Here is a 13,515-nt window from a genome sequence, read left to right as displayed (position 1 = left end):
GAGCCTCTAGTACAACTAACAATAGCATCTCAATTAGTGGAATTTCTGATCGACACTGCAGGATCTTATTGTTTTGAACTCAAATTACACTTGTTTTAGCCATGAAATATTAGGAGTGATTAATGTGACAGGTCAGGCCCAACAAAGATCCATGCTACAGCCCTTCCCATTAAAGTGGCAAACATAATGTCCAGATACCTCTCTCTGAATACGAAAGAGCTGAAAGCTAAAAGTGACAGAGTCACTGAAAAAGAACTGATTTTCAAATGCTAATGTGAGCACTGTTTCTACATTTATAGCTTTGAAACTAGGAAATAAGATTTTAAGGTTTAAAAAGAGTCTAAAAAGGAAAAAAATGACTGAAATTACAGTAAAAACAATTAATTGAGAATTAAAAGAAACAAAAGTATATGCCAACTTGGGCTATTTGTTAGCGGGACAACCTCCCACTACAAAATGCATGAGACCATTCGGCATTCCCACTAACAGTCAAAGAGCAACCCTTTTTCCCCACATCCACGCCAGTACTGGTTGCTTTTGTTCTTTTAAACGTGTGCCAGTCTCTGGTGTGAGATAATATCTCATTTTTGTTTCGATTTTCATCGCCCTGATGATTAGCGATGTAGAGCATTTTTTTCATGTGCCTTTTGGCCATTTGTGTTTCTTTTTTGAGGAAACTTCTGTTCATTTCTTTTCCCCATTTTTTGATGGGGTTGGAGGAATTTCTCTTGTACAATTATACTAGTGTCTTCCTGAATATTAACTATAATTATTAATAATAATACTAGTTAATATCCTGAATATTAACTCCTTATCAGATGGGTATTGGGTAAATATTCTTTCCCATTCTGTGAGTTCTCTCTGTGTTTTGGTCACTGTTTATGTTGAGGTGCAGAAGTTTCTTAGTTAAATTTAGTACCATTTGTTTATGTTTGCTTTGACTTGCTTGGTCAGATGTATCTATATTGAAAACCATAATGCCCAAATGTAGAAAGAGGGGCCGGAGCGATAGCACAGCGGGTAGGGCGTTTGCCTTGCACGCGGCCAACCCGGGTTCGATCCCCGGCATCCCATATGGTCCCCCAAGCACTGCCAGGAGTAATTCCTGAGTGCAAAGCCAGGAGTAACCCCTGAGCATCGCTGGGTGTGACCCAAAAAGCCAAAAAAAAACCCCAAATGTAGAAAGAGAGAGTATGGGGGAAATTGTCTTCCATAGAGGCAGGGAGAGGGTTGGAAAGGGGGGGGCAGTAATACTGGGGACTTTGCGGTGGAGAAGGTGCATTGGTAGAGGGATGGGTGTTCTATCATTGTATGACTGAAACTAAAATATGAAAGTTTTGTAACTGTATCTTCCAGTGGATTCAATAAAAAAATACATGAGACAATCAAAAGAGAACAAAAATTGGGGGAAAGAATAAAGAAAATGAAGAAAACATCAGAGATCTATGGGGTAGTCTGAATAGGACTAATGTCTGAATTATTGGGACTGGGAGGAAGAAAAGAGAGACTGGGGAAGAAGTTTTGACCAGAAATTACAGAAACAACATAAAACAGCATGAAACCCTCAGACAAGGGAAACACTGTTTTGACTAGTGCTCTAGACACCCTTGCTGTTTGGACTCAGCCTAATGGTGAATAAAATCTTCTTGTTTTCCTGATAGAAACTTTGTCTTGATGTGCTTGATTAAGATTAAGAAGACTTCCAGCACAACACAAACAAGAAAAAAATAAAACGATGTATTCAAAGTACTAAATGGAGAGATACTAAGTGAATAATCCTCTACCCTGCAAGGTTATCATTAACATTTGAGGGAATGATAAAAAATATTCTCAAATAAACGACAGCTGAAGAAAATTGTTGCATATAAGTAAGTTCTGCAAAAAATAACTGAAGGTATTTTTTTAATGTTTAATATAAAAATGACCAAATTGGCATGGTAAAATAGCAAAAGGTTCATTCATCTCACAAATTTCTGTAAATATCCATGATCTGAAAATACTCTTAAAGCTTATATGGGGTCCACACCCTCCATCTTGCTGACAGAAAAGCAGTTCAAAATCACACCTTCAAAAGAACATGATACCACTAAACCTTTCAAGGCAGATTGGTCTGGGTTGAGAACTCTGGGGTCTCTCAAAATGCAGGAGGGCAGATCCCCCTTTCTGCCTGAAGCCACAGCAGTCTTGCCCATGTCCAACACTCTCCAACATAGAAATGGCCCATGGCTTCTTGGCCTTTTGGCTAAAATCAAGTGTAGCAACATAGAAATGTCCCAGCTCCACACCATAACCTCATCTAACTGCCAAGCCACCAGATCTCTAACTCCTAGACTGCGTGGCTGTGACACTTCAAAATTTTATAGTACTGTCAGCCTAGTAGGATCACAGAAGATCTGATTGGAAAGTTTCACAGAAGACCACCAAGCTCAGTGAACCTAAATACAGGAGGCTCCAACTAGTACTAACCAGTACACTAGATCCTTAGATAATGACTTTAGCAACATCAATGTGAGCTATAACAATTAACAACCATTATCGCAAGTTGACTCACATTGATGTAAGATTTGATAATTCCATTTGCTTTAATATTTTAATAAAAATATGAAGTAAATGTATTTGTGCCTGTAAGGGTGCAGGCTGTGGTGGTGGGTGGGGAAACTGAGGGCACTGGTGATGGGATTGGTGGTGGGATTAGTGTTGGAACATTTAATGCCTGAAGCAACTATATTATGAACAATTTGGCAAGTCACGGTGTTATAATAAAAAATTTTGAATTTAAAAACATTTAGCCGCACCAGAAAAAAACATGGAATAGTAAACCCTCCCAACTAGCAAAAGTAATATCTTAAGAAAAAAGTAAAAGGAAGTCTTTTCTATACCCGATGTTAAAATATACTGTAAAGCTATAAAAAACCAAGCAAGCATGAAACTGGAATGAAGAGTAACTCTCAGATCAATGAGATAGAACCAAGATCCAAGAGACAAACCCTTAGGTATATGGTCAGTTAATCTTTGATAAAAGATTTAGAAGTGTGGAGTAGAACAACAACAACAACAAAAAACTCTTCAACAAATGGCATTGAGTAAACTTGTCAGCCACACGTAAAATAATAAACTCAGATCCCTTTCTCATACTATGCACAAAATTCAATTCAAATGTATTAGAGAACTTGATTACTGTTAACATTTACATGATAACAGTATCTTTTTGTATCAGAATCCTATGGGGGCCATAAAGATATTATAGGAGTTAAGAAACTCACCTGTATGCTGCCAGCCCTAATTCAAAATTTCAAATCCCCGGTACTGTATATTTTACCCCAGGAAGCACCAGGGACAATCCCTGAGCACTGAAGACCTGAGTTAGATGTGGCTCAAATACCCCTTCCCCAAAGAATTCTATTAACGGCTAAAAGGTAGCAGGCAAAACACTTCATAGCATTGGCTTCAGTAGTGTCCATAGTGACTCAACCCCATTGTCTAGGAAAAAGCAAAACTAAATAAATGGAATTACATAAAACAACAAAACTCTGCACTGTAAAAGAAACTATCACATTAAAAAAGAACACCGTAAAGGGTCAGGCACCACATATGTTCCCCCAAGTACTGCCAAGAGTCATTCCTGGGCATTACCAAGTGTGACCCCAAAGCAAAACAAAAACAAAAACACTTGTTCAAAGAATACATGCATACAGATGGCGAAGAGATACCTAAAAATCATTTCTAACTTCACTGAGAAGTAGAAAAACACAAATCAAAATGACAATGAGACATCGCCTCACACCAGTGAATAGTCTAGCCGATATCAAAAAGACCAGAAACAGCAAGTATAGTGCTGGAAGCAATGTGAAAAAGAATTATCATTCACTGTTGGTGGAAATTTAATTTATAGTTTCATCCGTAGAAATGAGTGTAGAGATATAAAAAAATAAAATAGAAATACCCTATGATTACAAGCTACAATCTAGATATCTATCAAAATCACACAAAAAGCACTAATTTGAAAAGATATGTACACATTTGTGTTCATTACGACACTATTTATAATAGCCAAGATCTGGAAACAACCCAACAGTGCCTTTTCAGAGACAAGTGGATAAAGAGGTTATGGTTTATATACAGAATAAAATTCTACTCAGCTCTAAGAAGGCAAATTTTTGCCTTTTGCTACAACATGAATGGAACTGAAGGAGCCATGCTAAGTAAAATAACTTTGTATCACTGTATCACTGTTTTCCTCTTGCTCATCAATTTGCTCGAGCAGTTGCCAGTAATATCTCATTCGCCCCTGTCTCGTTCAGGGTCAGGGGAGTGAGGCCAATTATTGTTATTGTTTTTGGCATATCGAATATTCCATGGGTAGCTTGTCAGGCTCTGCCATGTGAGACTCAGAAGTAAAATAAGTCAGAGCAAAAAAAAAAATAACAAGGTGATCTCACTTCTAATTAAAACACAGCAGAGAAAGATGGAATGCCTAATGGAAGCAACCTCTTAGACTCTTGACCACTGAGCTAAGGTTACCAAGGTGTGACTACAGAGTCAGGACAGGTGCCAAGGGGAACGGGCTGAAAGGGTCACTGGACTATGGTAAAGGAATAGTGACACTCGGTGCAGAGCAAGTTGTGGTAACGATGTACTTCTAAAACACAGAAGCAACAGAAGGCATCTCTCACTGTGATGCGCACTTTCTACAGCTATTTGCAGTGTGAACTCTGTGTATATGTTCTACTCATTCTACTCTAGTTTTTTTATCCTTTGAAGACTGTGAGTCTGCCCAGAAGGGAATTATCAGGAATAGAACATTAGCTATATTTAAGCTACTTGCTAGTCTAGTTTCTTATAAACATGATTTTTTTACATACCTACCTTAGTGACCTGATAGTCTGTCAAATATTATATGTGTTTTTTGTTTAACTACAGTCGAATGGATACCTATATTAAGATAAAAAGGAACCAAAGAACTCTAAGAATTATGCAATCTGCTTATATCGCAATGGCTTTTATTTGTTTGCTTTGTTTTGAGCACCACTCCTGGTGGTGCTCAGGGAACTCTATGGGTTGCTGGGGATCAGACCTGTGTTGGCTACATGCAAGGCAAGAACCTTACTCTCTGTACGATCTCTCCAGCACCTCCCTAAATGTGTTTTTGATAATGTGATTCATAATCTTCAAAAAAAATGCTACTTTTTAACCATTGTCAGTTTACAAAGAGATTTCCCATGACCCTTTGCAATTCAGAGAGAGCTTGATGTATTATGTCAAATATAATAAATGTGTTCCTGAAGACAAAATAAATGTCCATTGGAAGCTTATTTCTAGCAGTGGAAAGTTGGAGATATATTTTCTCATTTGCAAAATCATTTTTAAGAAGATAAAGCCCATGCTGTTTTTCTCTCAAGTCCAAAAATATATGGATCATCTAGAGTGAATGGCCCAAGCTCACCAGGTTCTACTGGTAACTATAGTTAAAAGTACTCCATTTGTCTTTTTATGTAATATTGTTTGTCTGTTTCCTCATATTACAATGATTGGTGACACTCATTTCATTTATACCTCTAACCTTTGAATGAAGAAACTCTGGTAGCCTAATTTGTATCCCCTTCACAATTTCTTGAATTGATAAAGAAATTGATGACTTTGATTTGTACAGAAATTAACCTCCATCTTTTTAAATTAAACTATTACCCCAACAAGAGAAATGGAAAGTCACTATAATCTGTGACTTCCAGTGATCATCCACACACCCCATTTCTTTCTTTCTCTCCAATGAAGAAAATCCAGTCAGTCACTGAAAATGATGCCCTTTATTCAGAACCGAGGTGTAATCAATGGTACAGTGTGTCATCAGGACAGTGATCAAAGACTCAATGTCCACTATGTAAGTCATGTATCCTTGGAAAACAGCACTCAAGTGTCCAATGGCATGACCACAGGGCATAGGACTCAGAGACAAATTAGTTTCAAAGGGGCTTGAAAGAAGAAAACTGAGGTAGCCACAGGGGAAAAGGTGTTCTAGGAATGAAGAAAAGGCAGAAAAGGTAGGCCCTCACAATTTCTTGCAGCTCCACTGGTCCAGCTTCTCAGAACAGAGTGCCTTATGAGCCAACCTGATAAAAGAGAAGGAGACAATGAAAATTGTATGAATGGGGTTATTAGCACAATCTCATATCTCTTTTTATTCCAAGAAGTGCTGGGGTGAAGGAGTATAAAACATCAAGCAGAGAAAAACTCATCTAGCCAAATGAGACCCTAAGCTACCCAATGGGATTGTTTCCTTTTGTGTTTGTTTGTTTTTGTTTGCTTGCTTTTTTTTTTTTGGAGACACACCTAACTATACTCAGGGTTTACTCCTGGCTCTGCACTCAGGGATTAATCCTGGCAAGGCTCAAGGGACCATATGGGATGCTAGGGATCAAACAATGGTCAATCATATGCAAGGCAAGTACACTATTCACTGTACTATCATTCCAGCCCTGAGTCCATTTTTAAATCCAAGAAAATAGTGGTTCTACGCTGCTGACGTGGCGTGGCGTACCCCATACTATGAGGCACGGGAAGGGGGATGAGGGGGAAAGAAGTTAAAAAAAAAAGGGAAAAGGAAAAAGAAAAAAAAAAAGAGAGAGTTATGTACTTGTAGCAGTGGGGCTACATATCTCTTCATTTTCAGCAATGGAAAACTAATTATCAAATGCTTCCTTGGTAGTAGGTCTGTCTCTCTTGGGTGGAAACTCCAACAACTATAGTGAGTTTTGTGTTGAATTATGGAATGTTATCAAGGTAAAGAGAAAATGAAGTGAAATTCATTAGTTATACAGTAGGGGGTAGAGGGTGGGGGCGGGAGGTATACTGGGGTTTTTGGTGGTGGAATATGGGCACTGGTGAAGGGATGGGTGTTTGAATATTGTATAACTGAGACATAAACCTGAGAACTTTGTAACTTTCCACATGGTGATTTAATAAAAAGTTTAAAAAAAAATAGTGGTTCTAGAATAGATGGATAATGTTCCAATACTTTTGACTCTAAGTCAAAACAAACATAATTATATCCAAGATCAGATAACAGGAAGCCTGGCTTTTAGTCTTATTAGGAAACCCTTAAATTACTAAAAAGAATTAAATGAGGGAAGTTTAAGAATTGGAAAACTATAGCTGATCAATTAGTTTTGTTTTGGAAATTTTCTAGACTAAGTGGCAGGAAACAAAAAGAATTAATCTGGTGATAATGTGTGAGAGGAAGAAAGGATAAGTAAAAGTGAAAAGTAGGGTGGTAACTCACCAGTAGTCAATTCCTTTCATATCAAGGATCTTCTTTACACACATCACATCATCAGTCAGGTCATCATCCAGGAACTCTGGCAGGAAATAAAATGGGAAAAATGAGAGCTAAGTATTACCTTAAAAAATGAGAGCTAAGTATTATCTTGGGCTGGAGCAACAGCACAGCAGGTAGGGCATTTGCCTTGCACGCGGCCAACCAAGGTTTGATTCCTCTGCCCCTCTCAGAGAGTCAGGCACACTACCGAGAGTATCTTGCCTGCACTGCAGAGCCTGGCAAGCTACCCATGATGTATTTGATATGCCATAAATAGTCACAACAAGTCTCACAATGGAGACATTACTTGTGCCTGCTTGAGCAAATCGATGAGCAACAGGATGACAATGATACAGTGAAGTATTACCTTAAAACAAAACAAGTTTCCCTCTGCCCTAGATCTAGTAACTTGGTCCTTCTGTAGTGAAGACTTATGACTGAAGCTTTTCTATATAAGAAAAACAATGCCTCCCCACTGGATAAGGAACTCCCTTAATTTTCAGGAGGCGCCCTCAGAGGAACTAGCAACTTACTCAACTGATTCACTCTGAAGATATAACTATCAAACTTCAAGACTTCCAGACAACAGAAAGCATAAACTTCAGGGGACTATGTTGTACATTTGGTGATGAAGAAAGCTTTATGTTGTATAGGAAAGTGGAAGATATCCAGCAGTGTAAAGCGAATAACTTCCCTTGCACTATCTAGTCCTGCATAGGATGATGAAAAAATTCTTACACAGTACTGCTAATTCAAGTTTCATAGTGATATGGAAGTTGATATGGAATCTAAGGTAGTAAATCTCATTTGTATTTTCTTGAAAAGGAGATTAGCTCAGGGTTAAGTGCTGCAGAGATATAGGAGAGGTAATGTGTAAAAGTTACTGGTACTTACTCTCACAAGAAATGTTGCATATGTTCTCTGACTCAGGGAACTTGTTATCACGACACCAGTTTTTATTACTGATCTGGAAGAGTCCATATTCTGTGCTGCCATTATTATTAAGTACAACCCGTGAGTCATAGCCACTGATGTGAAATATAACACAGATCACTGAGGAAGAATAAGAAAGAGGTATTATATACATGTCCAGGTGCAGCATACACGATGCCCTTTCTATATTCCTAGAAACAAAAGAACTCTCTTGAAAATCTTCAAATATGACAAAGCTTAGATTGTCTTGTGACATCAAGAGAGTTCAAAAGTGTATCAACCAATGGAAGAAAAGAGATAAGAAAATAAATGTAATTAAAAAGCAAGTTAACAGATAAGAGAAGAAGAAAAAAATGAATTCCTTCTACTTTCATTTAATTAGTAGAAGGGGAAGTGGAAAGAAAAGAATAAGGAGAGAAGATGGAGAATGAGAGGGAACATGCAGCAAGGAACTTACGTTCTTGTAGAGTGAAATCATAGTCACTCAGGTCTGACAGCTCCCGGTACAGCTCACATTTTGTAAATTGCTTGGCTTGGATTGCAGGGAACAGGATGCCCACCAGGAGCAGAGAGACAAAGTACATCATTTTGGCTACCCGAAGAATCTGAATGGTATTACCACTCAACTTCCCCCTTCTTTTATTTGTGGAGAAAGTCTCTAAGGCACTCTATCAAGTCCTGTTTCCAGGAAAAGGATGAAAAGAGACTGGTTATGCCAACAGAGAAACACTGAGACTGCCAGCTTCCTTCCGTAACTTTATTCCACTTTTCCTTCCTCTCCCCCAATCTGTCGTCCATACAAGGTATTGTTCTCTTTCCAGAGAGAGTTTCAGGCCCAATCGCATTTCCCTTTGGCTTTGTTTATACCTTTATTTCTTATAGTGTTGGTTCTGGGAAACATGATGCCCTAAGCCTACATCAGGAACAAAAAATGCTTCAGGCATAAGACAAGGTAATCAAAAAATATAATAAAGTTGTAACAGCCAACTCCTCTTTCCCTTTAGAGACATATAGAATATGGGAATAAGGTGTATATCATCAGCAACCAAAAGTCCAAGGATCAGAAATTGCACTCAGGTATGGAGCAAAGTCTAAGAAATCAGGAAAAGAGATAGATTATGACAACATAGGCTATGAGAATAAGATGTAACAGGAATCCAGAGGTGTTCTCTTTCAGAAAAAATGGAGAATTTATAAAGTACATGTAACAGGACCTAGTTAATGAGTACTATTAGACTCTCCATTTCTAATCATCATTACCACTAAATAAATAACCTAATGGAACTAACTGAAATATTGCATAATTCCAAGAACAATAACTTGAAATTGATTGGTTCATAAGTATAGAAGCTTTAAAAGAGTCTTAAGCTGGCCAAAAAGGTTAGAAAACTGCCAGGGTCAAGCAGATAGCATGGACAGTGGGTTAGTTGCTTGCCTTGCATGAGGCTAACCGGGAGTCTATCAGCAGCAGCACACAAGGTCCCCTGAGCACCCCCAGGAGTGATTTCTGAGCACAGGTCCAGGTATAAATCTTGAGCATCACTAAATATGGCCCCCAAAACAAAGGGAAAAAAGAAAGTGACCCCAAAGTTGGTGTGAACTATAAGCACTTCAACATTAGTTGAAGGCTTATATGGAGTTTATAAAACAAGTTTCAGGATCTATAATTTAAGTGTCCTTGAACAAATAAAATTAGGTTATAATTTGGAAAAATTACCCTTAACTTCCTAGCATTTAATGTCTGTCATGGTGCCAGTAGCCTTTAGCCCCTTTTCAAGCTGGGGTTTATTCTTTTTCATCCTAATATAAAAACCTGCTATTTTATATTGTAATAGAAATCAGCCCATGGTGTTTAAGACAAATTAAAGATATTCCAAATATTTAAATCCCTCAACTTTTCAGAATCAAGAAAACTTCTCTCATAAAATAATAGGAGTGAAATGAACTTGGAGGATCTTGATATTGCAAAAGAGATGAGAAGGGAATGTCATTAGGAAAGAAATGCTTAGAAATGGCAAAAGTGGGGGCTGGAGCGATAGCACAGAGGGTAGGGCATTTGCCTTGCTTGTGGCCAACCCGTGTTCAATTCCCAGCATCCCATATGGTCCCCTGAGCACTGCCAGGGGTAATTCCTGAGTGCATAGCCAGGAGTGACCCTTGTGCATCGCCAGGTGTGACCCAAAAAAGCAAAAACAAAAGAATAAAGAAACATCAAAAGTGCTGTCCCAGAATTTCTTCTCCATTCCACCCTTTGACATTACGGAGACACTCAAAGAATGGGATCGCCACTTTATCACAGTAAGCAAATACAGTTAGAGTTATGGCTGGGAGTGAGAACATGACTTTGGAATATGGAGGACAGGAACAGGATTCCTTTTAATTTATCGAGGCACCATGATGTACAAAGTTATAGAGTTGAGTTTCAGGCATACAATTTTTCCACACCAATCCCACTACCAGCGTCAACTTCCCTTCACTAATGTTCCTAGGTTCTCTGCACTTCTAAATTCACCTTTTGACAAGAACATTTTTTAAGTTTAGTTGTTGTGGTTTAAATCTCATTGTTCAGTTCTGTTGGTTCTATGATTCAGATACATAGATATATCACACACCTCCATGGCCAATATCTCTGAGACTCCTGCCCCCTACCCTTCTATCTCCCATAGGCCTCTTCTTACTCCCTCTTGCTCCATTTCTCTCCTTCCCTACCTTTCTTACTTCTACCATGTAAGTAGCAAAATCATCTGGTTATCCTTCTTTTAGTACCTTGCATTTCCTTGTTATATTATTTTATAGAGCATAGATAATAGAAAGTATATGATATTTATTTTTCTTCTTCTGGTTTACTTTGTTTATCATGATAATCTTCTAGTTCCATGCAAGTGGCAGCAAATTACAAGGACAATATTTTAAAAACTAGTACTGTGGCTAGTTCTTTCAATAGTGGGATTTGTGTGTGTGTGTGTGTGTGTGTGTGTGTTGGGTTTGATGGTGGTTGGGCCACATCTAGCAATACGCAGGGGTTACTCCTGGCTCTGCATTCAGGAATAAGTCTTGTATGGTTTGGGGGACCACATGGGATACTGGAGATCAAATCCAGGTTGACCGGTACTTTCTATCTCTCTAGGCCCAAATAATTGTGGAATCTTGTATGAAAACCTTGTACCCTGAGCTATGGACTTAGAACTTGTAATGAATGAAATGGTGGTCCAGCATATTAGGAATCTCAGGGATATTGAATGTTCCCAGTTTAATCACTTTATAGCAGCAGTCTGCATGCCTAAACTTGTTTTTACCTCTGATCCTTCTTGAAACAACAAAATATAGTCAACAATAAAAATAGATGTTAAAAACATTTTTTAGGGGCTGGAGCGATAGTACAGCGGGGAGGGTTGTTGCCTTGCAGGTTTGATTCCCAGCATCCCATATGGTCCACCGAGCACCGCCAGGAGTAATTTCTGAGTGCAAAGCCAGGAGCAACCCCTGTGCATCTCTGGTGTGACCCAGAAAAGCAAAAAAAAAAAAAAAAAAAAAAAAAAACGTTTTTTAAACTGGCATTCAAATCTGGATCACAGACAAGGGCAGAAAATAAATGAATAAATGTCCCTCAGGCAAAAGGAAGCATTATTCCCTAGAACTGTAAGTAAAATTGCATATCTGGGTGTGAACTAAAAGTATTTAATAAGAAAACTTACAAGCATTCAGAGAAAGATGTAGATTCATGGTGATTTACCAAAAGGCAAACAATAATCACACTACTGAAAGAAGAATTGTACAGAAAAATTCCCCCTCCATAGCTAATAGAGGAAAGTCTCTGCCAAAATTTCCCTTTCCAGAAATGTTTCGTTAAGGTACTTTGTTTATAGAAGATCTGATGAAAACTACTTACAACATCCTGGATTTATCAGAAATATACCAGGAAGCTGTGTTCAGAGTTTCTCAATCCATTCTTTTCTTGTGGGTTTCTGGATATCAAGAAACCAGAAGGATTTGCTTCAAAACACAATTGACAAGTTGTCCAAAAACATATTTTGGGGCAAGTTATAGTTTATAGGGACAATTATAATTCAAAGGGAATAACTGAGTGCCATGATAGTATTAATTATTGATTCTTATAACTATGATCCACACCTTGGTTTATTTCCTGTTGTAATTCAGGGAAATATTGCCAAATAAACAATGAAACTAGATGTTGAATCTGAAACCCAAATTTCAGGAAAATTTTAATTGAAGTAAAAATTTATTTAAAAGCGAAAGAGATTTATGAGATTTAGACAGTGAATGCCATTAGTATTTTTTTTATGGTTGATTGTTTTAAAGTGTTTTTGTAGCTACCTAGCACTAATGATTCACACACTGTATCCATAATCAAAGACGCTTATTGGAATTTACATAATTATTCTGAGTTACTATATTCTCTTTACCATTTCTATAATTACTTTTATGCTTAAACAAACAAGTGTGAAGAAACAGAAAAACTTCCAAAAAGTTTCAATGAGGCAAATATCATCATGATACAGAAAGCAGACAGAGACACCACAAAAAAAGAGAATTACAGGCCGATATCCCTGATTAACCACATACGCAAAGATCCTCAACAAAATACTAGCAAATAGAATCCAACAATTCATAAAAAAAATTATACACCATGACCAAATGGATTCATCCGGGGTTGCAAGGATGGTTTACCATTCTCAGTTAGTCAGCATAATACAAATAATATAATAATGTTAATAATGTTAATGAATATGAATAAATATTAATACTATAATACCAATGAAAAAAGATTTAAACTATATGATCATATCAATAGATGCAGAGAAAGCATTTGATAAGATTCAGCACCCCTTTGTGATAAAAAGTCTCAAAATAGGAGTTGAAGGAATTTTCCTCAATGTAGTCAAAGCTATCTACCACAAGCCCACAGAAAGCATTTTTCAATGGGGAAAAACTAAGAGACTTCTTTCTAAGATCAGGAACTAAATGGCCCACTCTCGCCATTACTATTCAATATAGTACTGGAAGTATTTGCTATAGCAGGTAGGCAAGAAAAAAATATCAAGGGCATCCAGATAGGAAAGGAAGAACTCAAACTCTATTTGCAAATGAAATGACACTATACTTAGAAAATCCTCAAGATTTTACAAAAAGGTTTCTAGGAACAAAAAGTTTGTTTAGTAAAGTGCAGGTTATAAAATCAATACCCAAAATTCCATGGCTTTCATATATGCAAATAATGAAAGAGAAGAAACAGATATAAAAACAATCCC

At 37.6% G+C, this 13,515-nt stretch overlaps 1 protein-coding gene across 1 annotated transcript; it reads right to left on the bottom strand.

Moving 5' to 3' along the window:
- Positions 1 to 6,046: 6,046 nt before the first annotated feature.
- On the bottom strand, positions 6,047 to 8,841 carry LALBA (lactalbumin alpha). The gene is made up of 4 exons (XM_004603864.2): positions 8,703 to 8,841; positions 8,207 to 8,365; positions 7,277 to 7,352; positions 6,047 to 6,107 (listed from the first exon to the last, which is right to left on the bottom strand). The coding sequence occupies exons 1-4, from the start codon at positions 8,830 to 8,832 to the stop codon at positions 6,047 to 6,049; spliced, it is 426 nt and encodes a 141-aa protein (XP_004603921.1). The 5' UTR covers positions 8,833 to 8,841.
- Positions 8,842 to 13,515: the final 4,674 nt, after the last annotated feature.

Source organism: Sorex araneus, chromosome 6 (genome assembly GCF_027595985.1).
Source record: "Sorex araneus isolate mSorAra2 chromosome 6, mSorAra2.pri, whole genome shotgun sequence".
Lineage (NCBI taxonomy): Eukaryota > Metazoa > Chordata > Mammalia > Eulipotyphla > Soricidae > Sorex > Sorex araneus.
The sequence above is the reverse complement of the archived record's forward strand: the minus strand, read 5'-3'. Positions and strand labels throughout refer to the sequence as shown.